The sequence below is a fragment of the Trypanosoma cruzi genome, genomic scaffold, assembly GCF_000209065.1.
Source record: "Trypanosoma cruzi strain CL Brener 1047053517109 genomic scaffold, whole genome shotgun sequence".
Lineage (NCBI taxonomy): Eukaryota > Euglenozoa > Kinetoplastea > Trypanosomatida > Trypanosomatidae > Trypanosoma > Trypanosoma cruzi.
In genome coordinates, this window is record NW_001849476.1 from 139731 (window position 1) to 159607 (window position 19877).

General features: G+C 50.3%; 6 protein-coding genes across 6 annotated transcripts, besides 28 other annotated features; all 6 read right to left on the minus strand.

Annotated features, from left to right (window-relative positions):
* Window positions 1–6890: part of a sequence feature (heterozygous, Esmeraldo-like haplotype) that runs on past the window's edge.
* Window positions 142–179: a microsatellite.
* Window positions 223–264: a sequence feature (T-rich).
* Window positions 361–397: a sequence feature (GA-rich).
* Tc00.1047053508973.50 (ATP-dependent DEAD/H RNA helicase, putative) lies at window positions 695–4034 on the minus strand (the record flags this gene model as incomplete). The annotated part of the gene is made up of 2 exons (XM_806620.1): window positions 695–1351; window positions 2823–4034. 2 exons carry the CDS (start codon window positions 4032–4034, stop codon window positions 695–697), a joined length of 1869 nt encoding a protein of 622 aa, XP_811713.1.
* Window positions 907–937: a microsatellite.
* Window positions 951–976: a microsatellite.
* Window positions 1154–1204: a microsatellite.
* Window positions 1578–1609: a microsatellite.
* Window positions 1932–1995: a sequence feature (T-rich).
* Window positions 2208–2233: a sequence feature (AT_rich).
* Window positions 2238–2257: a microsatellite.
* Window positions 2329–2382: a sequence feature (GA-rich).
* Window positions 2404–2446: a microsatellite.
* Window positions 2673–2796: a sequence feature (GA-rich).
* Window positions 4273–4295: a microsatellite.
* Window positions 4533–4552: a microsatellite.
* Window positions 4714–4760: a sequence feature (CT-rich).
* On the minus strand, window positions 5006–6760 carry Tc00.1047053508973.60 (hypothetical protein, conserved; the record flags this gene model as incomplete). Its single annotated transcript, XM_806614.1, has 1 exon — window positions 5006–6760. One exon carries the CDS (start codon window positions 6758–6760, stop codon window positions 5006–5008), a length of 1755 nt encoding a protein of 584 aa, XP_811707.1.
* Window positions 5867–5905: a microsatellite.
* Window positions 6770–6813: a sequence feature (AT_rich).
* Window positions 6891–7033: a sequence feature (haploid, non-Esmeraldo-like haplotype).
* Window positions 6948–6995: a sequence feature (A-rich).
* Window positions 7034–8737: a sequence feature (areas merged during assembly that could not be assigned to a particular haplotype. This can correspond to areas where the two haplotypes were merged or to regions with more than two copies in the genome that were merged during assembly.).
* Tc00.1047053508973.69 (hypothetical protein, conserved) lies at window positions 7133–7456 on the minus strand (the record flags this gene model as incomplete). Its single annotated transcript, XM_806618.1, has 1 exon — window positions 7133–7456. The coding sequence occupies one exon, from the start codon at window positions 7454–7456 to the stop codon at window positions 7133–7135; it is 324 nt and encodes a 107-aa protein (XP_811711.1).
* Tc00.1047053508973.80 (hypothetical protein, conserved) lies at window positions 7800–14879 on the minus strand (the record flags this gene model as incomplete). Its single annotated transcript, XM_806615.1, has 1 exon — window positions 7800–14879. One exon carries the CDS (start codon window positions 14877–14879, stop codon window positions 7800–7802), a length of 7080 nt encoding a protein of 2359 aa, XP_811708.1.
* Window positions 8738–18600: a sequence feature (heterozygous, Esmeraldo-like haplotype).
* Window positions 15047–15078: a microsatellite.
* Window positions 15293–16921, minus strand: Tc00.1047053508973.90 (hypothetical protein, conserved; the record flags this gene model as incomplete). The annotated part of the gene is made up of 1 exon (XM_806616.1): window positions 15293–16921. The coding sequence occupies one exon, from the start codon at window positions 16919–16921 to the stop codon at window positions 15293–15295; it is 1629 nt and encodes a 542-aa protein (XP_811709.1).
* Window positions 18367–18410: a microsatellite.
* On the minus strand, window positions 18457–19869 carry Tc00.1047053508973.110 (hypothetical protein, conserved; the record flags this gene model as incomplete). Its single annotated transcript, XM_806617.1, has 1 exon — window positions 18457–19869. The coding sequence occupies one exon, from the start codon at window positions 19867–19869 to the stop codon at window positions 18457–18459; it is 1413 nt and encodes a 470-aa protein (XP_811710.1).
* Window positions 18601–18613: a sequence feature (areas merged during assembly that could not be assigned to a particular haplotype. This can correspond to areas where the two haplotypes were merged or to regions with more than two copies in the genome that were merged during assembly.).
* Window positions 18614–18949: a sequence feature (areas merged during assembly that could not be assigned to a particular haplotype. This can correspond to areas where the two haplotypes were merged or to regions with more than two copies in the genome that were merged during assembly.).
* Window positions 18950–19877: a sequence feature (heterozygous, Esmeraldo-like haplotype).

The window sequence follows — 19877 nt, forward strand, 5'->3', positions numbered from 1 at the left end:
TCGCCTCTCACAACGCTCTCACCCTCCTTTTCATTAAGACCGCAATTCACCACCAACACCCATAAATTCTCTTTACAGAATAAAGGAAGAACCGCTCTGCTTGTGGTGTGAGCATAAGAATAGGAAGAAATAAATAAACAAAGAGAGAGAGAGAGAGAGAGAGAGAAAGGAAGAGAAAGCAAAAGCTGTGTGGTGGCGTCTCTTTCCTTAACCGCTGTTGTATTTATTTGTTTTTTTTTTTTTTCTTCTTCCTCTTCTTTTGTTGTCGTTCTTGCCGTGTGTGGGTCAAAGAGGGAAGAATGAAAAAAAAAAAAAAAAGGAGTCAGTTTCACTACTAGACGCTTGCCCATGGATGAGATTAAGAAGAAGAAGAAAAAGAAGAGGGGGAAAAAAAAGACACGGCACATTGGAAAAAGCACATCAAAGCAGAAAGAGACAGAGAACCCAAAGGATGGCAGAAGATGGAGATGACCAAAAAAGCCATGCCAGACGACCGTCGCTCCAGTTTGTTGTGGCTGCTTCTTCCCATCCAACTTCGTGCTCCGCTGGCTTTTAATCCTCCCTCCTTTTGTTTGTTTGTTTTTAACCGCAGGATTTGTCACTCTTTTCATCGGCACTCCCTCTCTCTCTTCCTCTCTCCCTCTATATATATATTCCTCCCCGTCATTGGGCCAAATGAAAGAACTTCGTCCGCTCAGCGGCGCTCGTGGCTGTCGTGACGGCGGTGGTAGTTGTCGTCCGAGTCGCGGTACCGCTGGCGGCTATCGGAGGGGGAGTGGCGGCGATATTTCTCGCGGCTGTTGGATCTCCGCCTTTCAGGGGACAATCGCGCCCGTTTTTCGCCTGCAAGAGACGTGGGGCCCTGACTCCACTGCGGCGCAGCAGACGGCATCGACATCGGCACACGCGGCGGCGGGGGCGGCGGCGGCGGTGGTGGAACACCGTACATGCCACCACCACCACCACCACCACCACCCACCCCGGCAGGCAGGCGCGGTGCCGCGGGATACCCGCCAGCGTGCAGCAACGGGGCAGACGGCACGGGTACCGCCACGGCAGAGCCGTACGGCGCATACAGCCGTGCGTCGTAACCGCCACGGTAACCCCCTCCGCCTCCTCCCATGCGATAGCCGCCACCCCCACCTCTGCGATAACCGCCACCACCACCACCACCGCCTCCGCGGTAACCGCCACCACCACCGCCTCGGCCCATCATTTCGTACAGCTCTGGTGGAACCTCCTGATTCGCTCGGCGCAAGAGATCAACCAAGTCGCGAATTGTCTTCGATGGATCAGCGCCGCTTACGAAGGAGTACGCATCGCCTCGTTGTCCGGCACGTCCAGTACGTCCTGTCCAAAAAGATACAATGTCACGCAGTCAAAAGGAAGCACAGAAAAGGGGGAAAAAAAAAGAAAAAAAAAACAGGTTTTTCAGATCTGGCGTCAATCAGAAAAAAAAAAAAAAAATTATCCGGTCGGCGTTGGCGGAAGCATCCTGAGCGTTGTGCACTAAACTCTGGTCAGTGGGGTCGTGATGTATGTGCGTGTGCGCATCTCCCTCTCTGTGTAGGTATATTTGTGTGTGTGTGTGTGTGTGTTTGTCTGCGTGCATGCATGTCAAACGCAAGAAAAGAACGGGAAGAACAGCAGAGGCCGAGTACGCGGGGACAGCAGAAAATTCCCCTCGACTTTCAACGCCTCGCCGCTGCCTTCACGTCCCATACCGCATCCCCTCCTGTCATGCCTGCTCGGTCTGTTTACCCCACACTCGCTGCATCACAGTACCCCGCCCGCAAATTTCCTCGACTTTTGTTTTCTTTTCAGCCTCCCGTCCTTGTGGTGAAGAAGCGCCGCGGCACCTCAACCTTCCACCCACCGTGCGGCGTGCTGTCTCAAGCAACAGGAAGACCACACATCCAAAAACAACGGGATTTTTATTTATTCCCCTTCTTCGTTTATTCGTTTTTTTTTTTTTTTTGATGTTTCTTTGCTTTTCCAATAAGCGGGCGGGGGGTGGATACAAATAAGGCAGCCCCTCTCAAAAGAGAAAGAAATGAGAGGAACGCATGGCAGATGTAATCGCCCACACACACATGCTCCCCACACATCCCCTCTTCAAAGTGATCCCGCCGTCCAGCACGTCTGTTGTGTACGCATGCATGTGTGCGCCGGCAGAGCAGTCAAAAAAGAAAAAGACTGGCAGACGCAAAATATATATTTATATATATATATTCCTTCACACACACACACACACACATAGCGGTGGGGTTTCTAACTCGCGGCCGTGTCTGCATACTTTCCAGTAGGCACATCCAAGCCGAGGCGCAGGAAGAAAAGAAAGAGAATTAAAAAAAGAGGGAAAGAAAGAAAGAGAAAAGAGAGGGGCGAATGCCCCACCCACACCTCCCTCTCTCTTTCTCACCTCTTCTCTCTCTCTATCTCTCTCCATTTCGTACTCGCAGACACTTTCGCGACACACAAATGCAAACAGTAAACTCGCGCCCACCGAAAAAGGGGGAGACACAAGTGCACACAAGATGCATGTATATTGCGTAAAGGCTGTATGTATTTACTTTTGCATATGTTTATGTGCCGTCTTCTTTCCCCCATTCGCCCCGCTCCAAAGTGCAACGCCACAAAAAGACAGCCATCGCCAACAGACCGACGCGAATAGAGAGAGGTGGTAAGAGAGGGAGGTAGAAAGGGATTGAGAGAGAGAAGGAGGGGAATAAGAAAGCAAAAACAATTTAAAGAAAAAAAAAAGGGAGAGGGAGAAAGAGGGGGAAGGTAGATGGACTCAACCGGAATATAATTCACATACCAATACGATGCACGTAATCCTCAATGTTAGTTGGCATGTCAAAGTTAATGACCACATCCAAATTCTTGATATCCAACCCACGTGCGGCAACATCTGTCGCCACAAGAACGGAACGGTCGTCGCGACGAAAGCGGTCAAGCACATAGTCACGTTGCGACTGTTCCTTGTCACCATGAATAGCCATCACCGCTCCTCCAAGTATGCGTCGTAGTGAACCATGCAGAGAGTCAGCTGTGCGCTTTGTCTTCACAAAAATGAGCACACGCTGACGGCCGAGTTTTTGAAGAATTTCCTCTAGTCTTCGCTGCTTGTCGTACTCTTCTACCACTATCACGTGTTGACAGACGTCATTGTTGGCCACCAGGTCCTCGGAGCCGACGTGCACGCGGATGAAATCCCGCTGGAAACTCGCTGCCAAGTTGCGAATCTCCTGTGGCCACGTTGCAGAGAACATGAGAGTCTGTCGGTCAGAGCGTATCTGCGAGCAAATCTTTCGAATCTGAATCTCGAACCCCATGTCTAGCATGCGGTCGGCCTCATCTAGTACCAGGTACGTCACGCGCAGCAGATTCGTGGCTCGCATCTCCAACAGATCAATAAGACGACCCGGCGTAGCGATGGCTACATGTACTCCAGCTCGTAGTGTGCGTATCTGCGGACCTTTTGGTGCTCCACCGTACAGGCATGTTGTCGCAATGGTCGGAATGCGTCGTAGCACTTTGCGTGTCTCCTCTTCAATCTGCACGGCAAGTTCTCGTGTCGGGGCGAGCACCAGCGCGATGGGACCGTCTCCTGGACGCACAGGAGGCTGTGCCATAATATGCAGTGCGGCTGGCACCATGAACGCCATCGTCTTGCCGGAGCCGGTCTTGGCGACACCAACAAGATCGCGGGAGTTCAACAGGATTGGCCACGCGATGGACTGAATGGGAGTGGGCTCCTTGTAGCCGAGATCGATGAAGGATTGGTGAATGGAATCTGGCGCCACGAGATCGGAGAAGAGCAGCATTGGCTGCGGCACACGATCGCCGTAAATGGTGATGCGGTTTTCGCGAAGCCACTGTGCAACCTCCGCGTCGCTGCGCTGCTGCTGGGGTTTGTAGTAATTCCACTGCGACGCCACCACCTGCACCTCGTTCCAGTTGACATCATGGAGGTTTGCACCGAGCGCCCCCATGCGGTCACCGGTGGGGTATGCTTCACCGTATGACATCCGCTGCACCCTCCCCCCACTTCTTCTTCCCTTTCCTCTTTCACAGCCACGCTGTTGTTATGTTTCCTCTTAAAAACAGGAAAAAAAGGGGGAAAAAAAACGTGTATGTTTGGGAATGAAGAATAGGCGTTTGTTTCCCATCGTCCATTCATCAAGCACAAAAAAGGGGGAAAGGAAATCAACAATGCAAGCGCACAGCAGAAAGACAAACAGACACACACAGAGAAAGAGAGAAAAAAATAATAATAATAATAATAATAAAAGAAGGCAAAAAAAAAAAACACGCAAACACTTTTATTCAGACGAATTTATGGCAAAAAATGCCATGCAATTGTCCACACTCCAAATAATATAAGCCGCTTCCCTTCCTCCCGCTCCCACATGCGTAAACTCGACGTACTCTCTCTCTCTCTCCCTCTATATATATATATATATATCTTCTCGGATCCAAAAGAGCCCCTCGGCACTTATTACAACGTTCTTCTTTATTAATTTATTTTGTTGTTGTTGTTGTTGTTCTCATTCTGTTCTTCGGGCGCTTCTCACTCCTCGCCCATCTTCCTCTCCTACAGATGATGTTATCCTCCTGTTCATGCAATTCCTTCTTCTTTTTTTCCTTTCTCTCCTCTTTTTTCCTTTTTAAGGTATGCTCTTTATTACATTTCAAAACGGATTCCTATTTCCCTCCCTCTCTCCCTCGTCCCTTTCCTTTTCCTTTTCTATTTCTTCTTGTTTTCGGCTATATTTTTTTTTGTTGTTTGTTTGTTTGCGTGCTCTCTTTATCCATTGCTTGTTTCATTACTTTGCATACATGTGCATATGAATATCTCTGTCTGTCTGTCTGTGTGTATTTGTGTGCGCTGTCGTTCTCCTACTATTCCTCCCTTTTCCCCAGCGAAGTAGAAACATTTTTGAAAAAGCGAGAGGGGGATGAATGTGTATTGGGGGCGTCAGGAGGAGGGGAGAATATTTCAATCGTCGTAGATCACATTAATTCCCTGCTGGTCCGCCGGCAGCCCGTCAATGCCGCTGAAGAAGTTGTAACCGGGCGCAGATGTCGGCATGAAGCGCAGCACCTTGTCGTCGGCTTCGCCCGCCGCCTCCACGAACGACAACCCGCAAGAAGGAGCCGCAAGAGCCGGTGCGTTGGACGCAGCGGAACTGGAATTGAAGCAGGAAGCACGTCCCAGCAGTGCCCATGAGGCGGACTGCGGCGTAAGCCCAAAGAGACCACCGAAGAGAGCGACATTTGGGAGCGGCTGATCCGTGCGGATCGGTTCATAGTGGCGGGGCGGAATCTGTTGGACCTGCTGCGCCACGCGGCTGATTCCAACGACAGGTTGCGGTGGTGGCGGCGGTGGTATTTGTCGCTGTGGTGATTCCTGCACCAGGGGCTGTTGCTTCGCCGGTGAGGTGCTGCTAGAGTCCTTGTTACGTGTGCTCACAGCCCTCGGCGTTGAATTGCCCCCAACAGCCTGTGGGCGTCGGTTGGAGACCATACTGCTGTTGCTATTGACGCTGTGGTAGTTGCCGCTGTGAGAGAGAGTTGTAGTCGGCTCTTCCAGCGTCTCCGAGAGCTTCGACGGATTTCCACCGCTGGCTAAAACATTATTATTGTTACCCCCACCGCCTCCTGCGGCAGATAAGGCGGCAGCAGCAGCAGCCGTCGTAGCAGCCGTCGTGGGAATTGTTGTTGCCGCCGCTTTCACGGACGCAACTGCATTTGTTGTTGCAGTATTGGTCGAATTAGCAGCAGTCACAACTGCTGCCGCCGTGCCTAATGTGGCAGTATGACTAGGTGTACTGTTGGTGGTTGCAGTATTGGTGGTGGCATTATGATTAGTAGTATTATTACTATTAGTATTATTATTGGCAGCGGCGGTTGCCTGACCTGCGGCAGCGGTCGTAGCAGCGGGTGTAATTTTCGCCACAGGTCGGCTGCCGAATTTTGCGACAGCCAACTCTAACATCTCTTGGCGCTTCTTATTGCTCTTAGGGTAGCTGCGGAGGGCATGGATGAATACCGCCTGCAGTGTGTGTTGGTCTTCACGGTTGACGAGCTGTCCACCGGAGCTGAGGGCCGCGTTCATGAGGTCCACCATGTCGTTCCTCAACTCTTCAGCGACGTCCTCTTTCTTCTCACTACTTCCCTTTTTGCCTGCCGTTTTCCCCTGAGCACCGGTGTTCGTGGTGTTGGTTGTGGTGGCGGCAGTGGGCAAATTGCCGCTTGTGAGGTATTCATGGGCACCGAGTAGATAGCCGTCCACGGGCTTCTTAAGTGTCTTGAGAAGCTGCATGAACACCTTTGGGTCCGCCGCCCTCAGTGCCGCGTATGCTAACAGTTGACCCACGCGTGTGGCACGACCAATTGGAGGGTGCCGCATCATATGCAAAGCGCACTGCACCGTGTCTACAATGTGCGGGTTCTCTATGTGGAAGGTAAGCTGTTCCTTGTCTTCCGCGTCGTCAATCTTAACCGCGATGGGGCGACTCTCGTTTAGTACATGCGTTACAGCATCAAACTGGGACTGTGATGGGTGTGTGAAACCCCATCGACAGCGAGGCCCCTCGCACGGCTTGTCCCTCTTGAAGTTGATCTTCCCCTTGATAAAGCTGCAGCACCAATTGTCTGGGTAGCCGTTGAGGGGGCAGCTGGCGCCGCCAATACACGTCCTGCGCAGCTGATGCTCGCAGGGGTGTCCAAAACTAAATAACTGCAGTGACATGCCAAACTGTAATATATTTATATATTTTTATATATTAAAAACAAATAAAAAATCACGGCTATTCAACAAACTCTTCTCTCGGCCTGTTTGTTCGTGTTCTTGTTGTTGTTGCTCTCTGCGGGGCCCTCGAGTAAAGGGACCGCGGCAGACTGTGCAATATGTTGTGTGCCAACTGCGATGGGATGCGAAGAGAAGGAGAAAAGAATGCAGAGAAAAAAAAAAAAAGAAGAAAAAACCCAAAGAAACGGTGGTGGCTCATGAAGAATAGGAACCGGAGCAACCCACAAAAAGAGAGAAGGGAAAAAAAAAAGACAAGGACGACACGTGCGTGCTGTAATCCATGCGGGCTTCTAATTGCCCGCCTGTCCCCTTTTAAAAATCATGGCACCTCCCGTTGCTTTCCCAATCACCGTACCGCGTGGGGTTAAGTTGTGTGCTGCCGATTGGCGTGCCTGTTGTCTCATCGACGATGTCCGACGGTTTTGCGCCCGACGCCTTGTTGAACAGGGACTCGGCACTCCCCACCGATGTTGTAAAGCGCTGAATTTCCTCGTCGGAGAGCGGTTTTGGCTTCAGTACGGGGTCCTCCTTCCCTAACAGTGCAAGACGGTGCTCCAGATATTTCTTGTCATTCACAACAGACATGAATATGTCGCTTTCGACACCAATCCACAGCGCCAGACCGCGCCGCAACATCCCTCCTACTCAAACAGTCTGTGGATGTGTATTCGGTGTCCACGTGTACTTGGATGTATACACAAAAACTATTTTATGTGCGTATGAGAGACTCGGGACGCATGTGGGGGATGGAAGAAGACACGGAAAAAAAAAAAAACTCCACACACATAAATACAAGCAATGAGAGAAAGGATTATGAGAAAATGCAGCATAACTTGCAAGCAAACGTTGCATCAACAATACCCATCATTTTTTGACAGGCAAAAAATGTCAAAAATTTACTCCCCACACCAGAGAAAGATGATGCAGTGTCTTTCATTTCCTCATCTCATGCCCAGACTGTCACCCAACCATCTGCCACTCACAGCATCTGCGACAGTGGACCGCCTTGACGAAGAGCATGCGGCACAAGCATCGCTGCAACAAGTTTGCCATCGTTAAGACCGGCCAGCAGCACAGATGGGGCAAAAACCATGCAAGAAACACCAGAGTGCGACTTCAGCACTGGCGCTATCTGCAGGCGAGAGGCTTTGTAAAGCACGTTCTCCCCCGTGACATATGTAGCCATTGTGGACTCACATGACGCTTCCTCCAGACATGAGGACTTTGCCTCAAGAATGGTGTGAAATCGCAGTAGCAGCGCATGCCCATCCTGCGTACCGATGGCAAGAACGTCGTCGTAGTGACTCACAGCAACACAGGAGACAGCAATGCACGGGGAGACGGGCGGTGCGTTCCCGAGAATGTACAGGTGTGACTTCCATATATCAAACAACAAAACGCGGCCGTCGACTGCGACACACAAGACGAGGTCAAGGCCCGTCATATATACAGCATGCTCCGGCACAAACGGCAGCTCACGGCGTACCAACACTGCACCTCCATTAACCACAAGATCCACCAAAAGGATTACACCAACGACGTTTTGATCGCGATCGCCCGCCCGACTGTTGTAAAAAATTCCACCACCTCCCCGTCTTCCCCTCGGCGCCGTCGCTGCTGAGCTCTCCTCCTTGGCGTAGTCAAAGCCAGCCACAATAAGTAGCGAGTGCTGATTTTCAAAGAAGAGCGTCACTTTCACCCCGCCGGGCGGAAGGAGACGGTGCGAAAAAAGTGGATCGTTCGACGAGTTGCCGAGGTTAAAACGCCATCCAGAGACACTTCCGTCTGCCAGGCCTGCCGCGAACACGTACCCAGTGGACGAGTAGGCGATATCTGTCACCACGTGACTTCCATGGCAGAGGAAAGTCGCCACGCACTCGTTGGAGGTGAAGGAGTACAAATCCACACACCCATCACAGTGGCGAGTAAGAAAAAAGGGAAGATGTGGGTGGGACACGACCATCGCGTGGGAGGCAAATGAAAAACGGGGCCGCTGCGACAATGCCTTCGGGTCCCGCTGGGTCGCGCCCACAGCCGTCCCATTGCCCTGTTCTCTGCCCAACCCCGCCGACAGGGTCGCTGTCACAAAGTTTCGATCCGGCTGCTCCCGCAGAAACGCGGCCTCGTTGTCCCCCGCCAATATCTCGCGGTAGCCGTGAGTTACTTCCGCACCGGCGTCGGTGCCCCACACAAGGCTCTCGCAACTGGAACGATCGTAGTCGACAGAGCATATTGCACGATGGGATTGATAGAGCACTAACCGGTCTGTTGTTGTGATCTGCTCCAAACCACCGCAGAGGGCCGCCTCCAGCATCATCTCACAAAAGCCCGCATGTGTGTGGACGCGCCGCAGCCAAGTCACCTCCATTTGCCGAAGCGTCGCCACTGCGCCATCACTCAACTGCCCGTAAAGAAGATGTGCTGTGGTGTGTGGTTGTGTCGCATCCCGCAGCAACAGCACAACTTGATCGGTATCGGTGGATATCGCTGCGTTTATGCTAGGAAACTGCCAAAAAAACTCTGCATGGGCCACGCAAAGGTCCAGCAAGACTGTCTGCACTGGATGCTGCGTTGCCGCATCCTCTATGTTGAAAAGAAGGTTGCTTTCCAGCAACTCCGCCACCCGTCGCAGCTCCTGCTCCTCCTCAATGAAAATACCGTTGGGGTTCGTGAGAAGACTGTCGTCTAGTTGCCGCACGGCCACCACGTGGCCAACCACTTGTGAGGCGGCCGTGTTGAACGCCAATGTGACGCGGCACAGCATACAGCCAAGCAACCACAGCATGATTTTTGCGTACTGCGGTGGATGCGAGAGGTCCGCAAAGACGCCCCGTATGTAACCAACCTCCTCCCGCAGCTCGCTCAGCGCACACAGATGCAGGAATGCGGCACTCCAGAGGATCAGCAACGAGCGGAGTTTCTCCTCATACATTGTAGCCCATAACAACGGGCCGCCATCTTTTCCGGTGTTTAACAATTCATGAAAGGGTGAAAAGGCCCCAACCTCTCCCGTCTCGTCTTCTTTCAGTTGCTCCTTAGTCATTGCCCGTACGCGCCTCAGGACGCCTTGCAGTCCGCGCACATATGACAGGACAGAATCCAACGTTGCCGTCTCCGAATTCTGCTCACGAAGGACCTTCACCACCGTTGGGAACTCCAGCAATGCGTTCGCCAGCGCGTAGTCCGTATTCTGAATTGCTATTGACAACAGCACCAGGCGTACGGCGACAATTACAAGACGCGATACAACACCCTGCATGGTTAATGGCAAAGGTTCATCGGACAGTGGATCAGCACGAGAGTTCTGCAACAATAAGAGTGATTTCAAGAAAAATGCCAAACGATTCTCCACACGAGCAATGGGCATATGCCTGCCAATATCCGCCACCATGCGAGCTGTACAAACGAGAAATGCATGCACAGTACCCCTGCCGCCGTCTTGATCTTCTGTCAAGCCATCAGCTGGAATTGTGTCATGAAGCCGGCTCTGGGCCCACTCCAGCTCCCTTTCCAGTGCCACCGCTGAGATAACATCAATCTGACTCGCATCTTCTTCTTCCTCGTGATAAACCATTCCTGAAGTTGCAACTGCTGTAGACGCCACTTGTGCGTCAAGTGCATCTTTCTCGAAGCCATGAATGTTATTACTATCGTTCCCATGCTCTCCTCCATCAGCATCCTCATCATCCAGACCAAAGCCGTGAAACGTCAATGTGCCAGTGTTAAAATCAGCTTTGGTACGTGTAGCAAAGGTTATTCTCGCCGCCACTGCCTTGTGCTCCTCTGCCTTTGCACCTCGCACCTGTGCGAGCAGCGCCTCCGCTTCGCGACAGCTCATCATTGCTGGCAGTTGCATTCCTTTGGCGTGTGAGAGGCGAGTCATATGCATAAGCAAAAGCAGCTCTCGCAAAGGAGTTAGTCCTTCCCCACGCACGCGCCGTCGCTCATTCCGCAAGAAGCTCACAATTTCGGCAGCCTCAACGGCGCACAGCGGTACATGACGTGAAAGCAACCCACGGGCCTCTCGGGTCAGTCCGCAGTGCCAGAGCAGGCACGCCTCTTCCCAGACGTTCATCGGTCCATATTCTGCCTCCTCACGGACTCGCTGCTCAACAAACCAAAGCAAATCATCCCGATTGTCATTACTGGCCAAGCGCAAAACCAACAGGGCAAGTGCAATGCTGCCGTGACGCTGCAGAAGAACTTGAGTGGCATTTCGGAACTCCCCTGCAAGGACAAAAAAGGCCGCGCCATATGCTACCATATTCTTGCTCACAGCTGCAAACCCATTACCGGCAGCGGCTGTCTTATTCTTTGATTTCATTGAAATTTCGCAAAAAAAAAGCGTGCAGTTTCGCGTTCGCTCCGCCTTACACAGGGCCGCAAGAACACCAACTTTCCCAGCAGGAATGTACATGAGAGCACATTCTCTTACATCCCTTGTTGCCTGGTACTGTCCGCGTGCCACCCGCTCCGCCAGTGTCCGCAGCCCCTGCAGCGACCTTAACCAGAATGGCACCCCGGCAGCCTCCACATCGGTCCACGACACAGCACCCTTCCCATCATTCCCGTTCAGGAGGTCATGCAGCAACCGTGGCTGTGCGTCGGAGAGCGCCGCCCACAGGAATGCAGTGTGCGTATGGGGAATGATGTTTTTGAAAGTCTCACGCACGCCCAGACGTCGCCAAAGTTGGCGTAGTTTGTGCAAGAAAAAAAACTTTGAGGCTGCCACGTCCATGCCAATAGTAAACAAACACACCGCTCGTATGGCATCCACAACGCAGACAAGACCTAACTGTTCTTGGCTGCTAAGGCCCCGAAGCTGCGCCAAGGAAAGCTGCTCCATGACCTTCTCGAGCATTTCCGGGGTGAATCCATTATCTGGCACACGAGAGCCATCACTCTTTTCATCCATTTCCAGGAGACGCTCTATCTGCAAGTCAATATCAATTGCGACTTCGGCGGAAAAGGTGGTGGCATCCAGGTCCCCTTGCGCCACAGAAGGCCTCTCACAGAGCCGGATGCTCACTGGGTTGTGACAAAACTCCCTTGCCAACACGCTCGGGTTGATGTCGTCTGTGGCAGAGGCTCCATCAGCATTCATTGCACAAGCGAGCTGGAGCACGTACTCTAGTATAACCCGCACCGCCCGCCACCTCCCCATTCTCAGAAGCACAAGGAGTGTTGTAGGATGATATATCTCCACGGTGGAATCCGTGTTGAAATTATCAATCCGCGACTGCATGAAAGTCGCCGGTGCAGCGGGTGGAGTATTCCAGGCATGAATAAAGGAGCCATCGGAAGAAGAAAACAGCAGCTTCTCCAATTGCATCTCTCCCTTGTTAGGACCCTTTGTTTCAGCCCATAATGGGGCCATAGCCGTGATTTCTCCTCGCCAACTAACCTCATCGTGTGCAGGACCCCCTTCCCAGTGAAAGCCGTCCTCCCCACCCGTAGCAACCCGAATCCACCGATCGATGACGCCTTTGTGCCGGTGCAGTACAAAAACAGTGGAATTTTGACTCAGAGCAAACGACAGCACATCTTCCATCTTCAATTCCAGAAAAAACATTGGTGGTACTGCAACGTTACGGAGCAGGTCCAGTCCGTACAGCCATAGCACCCTTTTCGTCTCCGCGCCATATATTGTGCCCATAACACCAACAATAACTGCCCTGTTCACAAGCCTGGTCGCCTTGACTTCATCCACACGATACCGTGGGAAGTTTTCAAAGGGCTGAAATGACAATGGAGGGTTATCGGGTAGTGATTTCGCCCGTACCGTGATGCTTTTAAGGCTTTCCACCCACTCGCAAAACACTTCTTTGTCTTCAAAGTGGCGGCGTCCTTCAATGGGCGCAGCATTTAAAGAGCGCATCGGTGCTATCGCGGGAATTCTTGCCGCGGGTACAACCAGTTCGCTTTGCACTGCCGAAAAGTTCTCGAGAATGGTGGTAGGAATACACCACCACTCCTCCCTACCGTTTATTGAATGTCTCGTAGAGCAACAGATACCCTCCGCAGTGAGCTGTACCTGCTGCAGCCGAAATCCCGTCTCCAGTGGCAACAAGGAGGAGGAGGCGGAGGAAGACAATTTCGTGTGTGCATCCAAAACACTACCAGGATCATCATTGGCATGAACCCCCTTGTGAGGCGCATCTGTTGACTCGATTGGGCCGTATTTCGCTGCCAGCCGGGTTAGAAGCTTCCCTGCATCCCCACCGCACGCCTTCATGAGCGACGGAATCATACGCGCTTTTTCAGGGCACTTCGCCTCCACAAAGAGCTTAACAGCCTCCTCTTCGCCCTTCTTTTCATCTACAGCAACGGTGTCATACGTGTCCGTCGTGACACCGCACGTCTGCAGCCCCTGCATTCGTTGGCGGTGTTCCACAGAAATTGGAGATACCGCAAGAAGCGTCGTTTCAGCGACACCACGATCTCTCGTAACTTGTTCAATGACAAACGCGCGCTCGTGTGAGATTCCCAAAAGCAACACCTCTCCATCATTGCCCCGAGATGTAGAGAGGCAAAGAGGCAGTGGATCGACACCAAGCGTCAGGAACGCCTCCACACGTATGACCATCGTTAAAAGGTCAATCATCACCTTCGCCACCATGCCGTTGGAGAAGTGCGTCAGCAGACGATACCTCCGCGTCCTCATAAGCTGTTCTGCTTGAGGGGTAAAGGCGCCAAGCTCAACGGCTCGAAATTTCCAGACCGGTAAAACATCCACACGAACAATGTTACCATAATTCTCTTGTAATGGCAGTAACAATTTGGAGGCTTTAACACCGGCAGAGCGCTGCATAGGAAATCCCCCTAACTTCTGTCGACCAAATCGGTAGCATACAGAACGCACCGTACCGTCATTCTCGAAGCAAAGAAATTCCAGCTTGTTACTCAAGGATTTTGTGTGGATAGAACGGCAAAAACTTGGAACGAGTTGCGCTCTTAGAGAATACGACACGGAACCAAAGGAAACTGTCCCAAAAGGTACAAGCTGAAATGTGTGATCACTCTCCTTACGTTGCGTTAAGTCAGCTTCATTGTTTTCCCCAAGCTTTTGCCGCGATTTCCATACCTCTGGTATGAACTGCACGACGAAAAGAGCGATGGAAATCTGATCGTCATTTGGATGTTGACATGTGACACACAAAATTGTATGGGCGGCGATATGATGCCACTCAACTGCTGCTACCTTGTAAACCCCTAACTTTGCTAACACCCCGCGCAAGGCAAATTTGTCACACTTTTTAGAATCCTTCCCATTGAATGAGGCCTTCGCATGCGAGGGTGGGAATAGAATGCTTGGATCACACTCCTCCTGCAGGGAAGGTAGCGACGAGGCGGCCTCCTGGCAACGCCTCACCCTCCGCGGAAACACCTCCACAGCAGAGGACTTCACAGCAAATGCAAGATGCAGATTCGTGCGGCAAACGGCCACTGTACTGTAGGAACCCCAACTGCGCCACTTGACAATGTCACCATCTGCGCCAATTTCGACTACCACTGCCCTGTCACCCAAAACAATGGCGAGCGAGGAAACTGAGGTAAACTCCGCGTCCACCGCACCACGCACTTCCTCGCGACGCACTGACGCATCCCACCCTGACATCCACGATGGCGTTGAAAAAGAAGTTGCTGCCCCCTGGGGCGAAACGGATGCCAAAGAAAAGAAAGGAGAAGATGCACATCGCTTCACGGTAGAGGTACCAAGGTGGCTTTCCACCACAACCCGTCTGTGCCTCAGTTGCATGTCGCCCTCGCTGACATCCACAACAGTTACCCCATTTGTCCCCACAACAGCCACTCGGATTTCATCACTGAATTGGCAAAAGCGAAGTTGACGCAAGGTTGCTGCCTCCGTATTTTTTTCGCTTCCCACTTGCTCCCCTCCCGGATCGTTAAAAAGAGGCCCACATGCGCACAGCGTTCCCTCCTTCAAAAAAAGCAGCCGATCCGCCAAGGCCATCGCCACTCGAAGCTCCCCAAGAGCGTTGAACGCGCAGGAAAGGTGACTGCAGCGCTGCGGAAAAAACACTTCCCCAGAATGCATGCTCTTTGCCAGCGTAATTACGAGTGCCAGTCCGAATATATACAAATATACGTGTGTATGGGCGTTTCTAATAAGGCCTTCACCCTAAAGAAAACACACACAGACAGTAAGCACTCCGTCGGGTTAGGGTTGGGAAAAGGCAAGGAAAGGGTTAAGGAAAAAAAAAGAATAATAATAATAATAATAATAATAATAATAAAACGACCGAGTCACCAGCACGCCCACACCCCTACTTTCTCTACCCAATCACTACAAACCAAATACGACCAAAGCAAAATAAAGACAAAGAAAGAAAAAAGGAGAACAAAAGTATACACCTGCGCATGTATGAAATTGTGAGAGAAAAACAGATTCATTACAATTAAATTTAACTGTGAATACCATTGGCATTACTGCGGTTCATGTAACAGACGTCACTGCACGACAGCCATAACATCAATGCCAGAGATCCACTTCTCCCACCGCTCCGCTGCCGCATCATCAAGAGCATGGCCAAACACACACGCCTGTGTTAGCAGTAATCGACCAACCCCACACTCGCGCGCCACGCAATACACGGCTCCGTCCTCCTTAAGCCGTATCCACACCGAATGCTCTTCACCCTTTCCAAAATTCCGCTTTATCGCTGGTGGTATCTTTTGTTGTCTCCTTCCTTTACGAAAGATAGCCGTCATTTTCTCAAGTGGTGCATCGTACAAATACTCTGTTATAACATAATCAATGTAGTCTTCAGAGCAGCGGAGCTCATTGAGAAGGGTAAAAGTCACCTGTCGCCGAAAAGTCAGACTGACATCCTCAGCCGTCACGGTGATGGAACCCAGTGAAACGGCGCTAATTGCAGCTGTGGCCACAGCCGTCACGTTTTTATACGTCATGGACATGGAAGGAATACGTACGACAAGACTCCCATCGCGAAACAAAAAACCAGGCTCTTTTCCTACGCCCAACGGGGTCCATGAAGCAGCACTAGCTATGCATAAACGAAATGTGCGCTGTAACCATTCACACTGCGTTTGACAAGGATGAGTGTTTTGGTTTGTGTTGTTGAAATCCAACCTCTCGTTAGACGCTGGTGCTAGGAGCACCACACAGCTATCACTTCCCACCCGCGGCTCCGCTATCCATGCCACTACCCCCTCCACATCCCCTTTTTTCTTGGAGAGGAAATAAAATGTGCTGCGCGGGGTCACGCCACAGAATGATGAAAACACCGCCAGTTCCAAAATGGAGGGGTTCACTCGCTGCAACAATTCACTGTGCCATCCACTCCGTTTTACACGTTGCGCCCAAACTCGTTCTATCGCGCAATGCTTCATTAAGGAAACACCAGGACTCATTGGTAGAAGCACCACCAAGACAACAGAGTTGACGCCTCGCACGGCAAGAGACAGATTCTCTGACACCAGGCCCAACTCCTCCTTCAAATTACTAAGCATCCCGTCCACACGTTCGCACAAAGTCGGATTCCACTTGACAGCGCCCATTGCCTGTCGAGTAATGTGAACAACAGAACGACCCCGCATTGTGTAGACCACACCAACACCACAATTATGCGCGGAAGCATCAGGCACCGATCCATCCAAGCGATGCATGTAGCGTTCTTTCAAATCGGTTGAAATATTACGGATTATCTTCTCCATATCACCAAACTCCATATCCGACACCCACAAGGTCACACACGTCAACAGTGTGTACTGGTCAAGCAGTGCCGCCAGTGATGTGTTCGATGTATTCCCGTCAGGCTTCTCCAATTTACACACAACACATGCGGGCCGTCTTACCGGTTTTGCATCGTGTGCGAAAAATGCGAACAAACGCTGCTGAAGCTGTTGTTCAAGAAAAAACTCTTCACTCACTGCGCCCAGTGGAACAAAGTACTCTGCCACGTAAAAGAAATCCCTAGAAATATCAAGTCGCTCAAAATGCGCCACGTTTAGTGAGGAATCCTCAAGAACGTCATGATGTACACAGGCTGTCCAGCCCAGCGGAGCGAGCAGAGCTCCGCAAAGAAGGCCTTCAACCTTGCGCTCCACGAGATCCATAATTTTTTTCGTTTTCTCTTCTTCTTATTGCTCCACAACCCACAACCCCTTTTTTATATCTATTTATGCAAGTGTATTTGCATGCATCCACCCCACACAGACACACCACGCCTTTTATTTTCTTCAGCTCGTCCAACTCGTCGTATTACTAATTAAAAAAGCGGCAAGCAGTAAAAAAAAAAAAAGACCCATGGTAGCAAAGACATCGGTGCGGTGCGGCATTGAAACGAAATGGAGAGCGAGGCCCAAAGCAAATATGAATGAGGAGGTATAAGCATACAATGCCCAAGATTTCAATAATAAAAGGCTGTATTATAGAAATAGGCATAAAATATGACTTCTATTCATCCAACACATCAAATATTTACTGAATCCACGCAGCTGAGAAAAACGATACGACCTTGACGCACAAAATTGGCACAACACCAGGCGCATGTTTACCTGCGGTAATACCCTTGGCATGGTAGAAATAAAGGAAATTAGCAACGGCAATAACTGGAGAGTGAATCCCCGTGGATACCATCCTCTCAACAATGACCGGAAACTGTCAACACGGAACCGTCACGCGAGCCCTTCCAGTTGTCCAGTTGAAAACCTTTCACTTTTATTTCAGTGGCCATCCCTGTTAGCTCCCCCTTACCAAAAACACGGCAAAGGAACCACAACCTACTCTTATTCTAATTTTCCCCTCCCTACCAAAACAAAAACAAATAATAATAGTAATTCCCAGCAAATAAGAAATAAAAGCGTCATGCCTTAATTATCAGAATAAACAATAAACACGTAGGCAATGCGTCTACAACGACTTTTCAGGCTTTTCGCCCTTCCACCCCTCACATTACATGCACAATGGCAGCGTTTGGTTTCCTTGCATCTCTGTGTGCATGTGTGTGGAAGGAGTGAAGTGGTTAATGTGTGACAATTAAGCAAAAAAGTGAGTCACTTACACGAGGAAGTAAAAAAAAGAACATAAATCAGCAATCCGGTAGAGGTATCCCTCGCGTGGGGCCAAAAAAAAAAATTGTGCTTCTAAGCTGTTGCCACACAATCAACACAAAAAAAAAAAAATGGAGTAATCACAAGAAAAAGAAGCAGTCCACACAAGCCGACCAATGCAACAACAGTTGGTATAGCTTGAAGAAAAAAAACAAGCAAATCGTACATATGAATAACAAAACCATGCATTCGCGTGTTGATTACGAATAAGCAGCTTCTTTGAGACTCTCTCCAACCAACGGCCTGAGAACCCCGCAGCGAGGTGCACCCAAAGGAGGTGGGTGCGATGGCAAAGAAAAACGTTTACCATTTTGGTGAGGCCCAATCGCGGTCCATTTCATAATCCACCAAAAACCAAAACAAAAAAGATAAACAAGAAAGTGTTCCACTTTGAAAAAGTAGTGGGCAAGCAGTCATCTTCGCCCAAATTCTTCTCACAAGTTCCTCAAATATATATATATATATATATTTATATATATATTTATATTTATATTGAGCATCACCTTTTTTGCTTATTTCTTCTGTTTTTGTTGTTGTTGTTAATGTTTGTGAAACCCCAACCTGAACCGGTGGAACAAGCGTGAAAAGACCGTGTCGTTGCCCTTTAGTTGCCGCTCTTCATCTCTCTTCTTGCGCAGTTCTCGTTGAAGAACACGCAGCTTCTCGTCTAACAAGGCACGGTTATACGCAGTGGTGCATTCAATGTGATCATTCTCATGGTTTGAGGCACGGCTGTATCGAATCTCTAAATACTTTGATTTTGTTGGTGAAGTGACCACCTCTTCAATATCCTTGATGAGTTTTTCCTCGTTAACCTGGGCAGCCCCTGAGCCATCCACGTTGGGTCGCACTGTATAAAGTCGCTCCCCATCAACGCATAGAATGCGCTGCTGCCGTGCACCATATCGATTTATACGAATCACATCAAATTGCTGAAATGCCTGTGCTTCCTCTGCGTCAATATTAATAACAATATCCTCCACTAATAAAGAAACATCCGTGTTCTCGTCAGGAATACGTCCTTGCAGAAGAACCTCTGTCACCCCAAAGCGGTAAAGAGACAAGATGGTCCGTTCAGCTATGGGCACATCCATGTGACCGCATCCTGACCCAAAGTTATAGTACTCATTGATGTTCAACTCTACTGGCCCATATTTGATGCGCAACGAACCCGGAACCAGGCCACGCCCCGGAAGAAGATTAACAATTGCTTGTTCTAAACTTTCTGCAAGCATATCAGCAGGCACAAGCACCTGGCTTTTGACGGTTTTGGCCTGTGGGTCTAAAGGACATATTTCCACTGCCAAGTTAATATCTTCAGCAACGGAGGGCAGCAACTGTGTTCTCTGTGGAAACAAAAATAGCTTTGCAGCTGGAAGTGGTTGAACCGCAAAACAGGTAAAATTTTGAGCAGCCCCATCCAACTGAATCACCATCTCTTCCTCACCAGTGAACTCATCAGCTATGTATAATTTATAAAGTCGAGGATTTGCTGAAAATCGGGCCGACAAACGATCATCCGAGACAACTGTTTGCTGTAGAAATGCATGCACCACATCTACGCCACGAAATGGAGTCCGTCGTGGCTGAACTGTGCACACAGTTCGCTTTCCTTGAGCATTAGTAAAGGTACTGAACACGCGAACTTCCAATCCCTTTAAAAACTCGGTATCGTTCTTTGGCTGAAATGTACTAATTCCAGCCTGACCAAAAGGATTCACCGCTAACGCCTGCTCCAGTCTCTCTTGCTGGAGCTGAATGAGATCCCTCATTGTCAGCGTGACAACAGTCCCCACAGGGCCAAGCGAACTTGGATCTGTAAATGTAGTAAACGTAGGTTTCCAATTCTCTTTCCTTCCGGAAGAAGGTCCCACGTACAATTTCATACGGTCATCACGTTGAAGATCTGCGTCCGCGTCAACACCCGCAAGATCAACAGCCCAACGAATCATCAGATTCT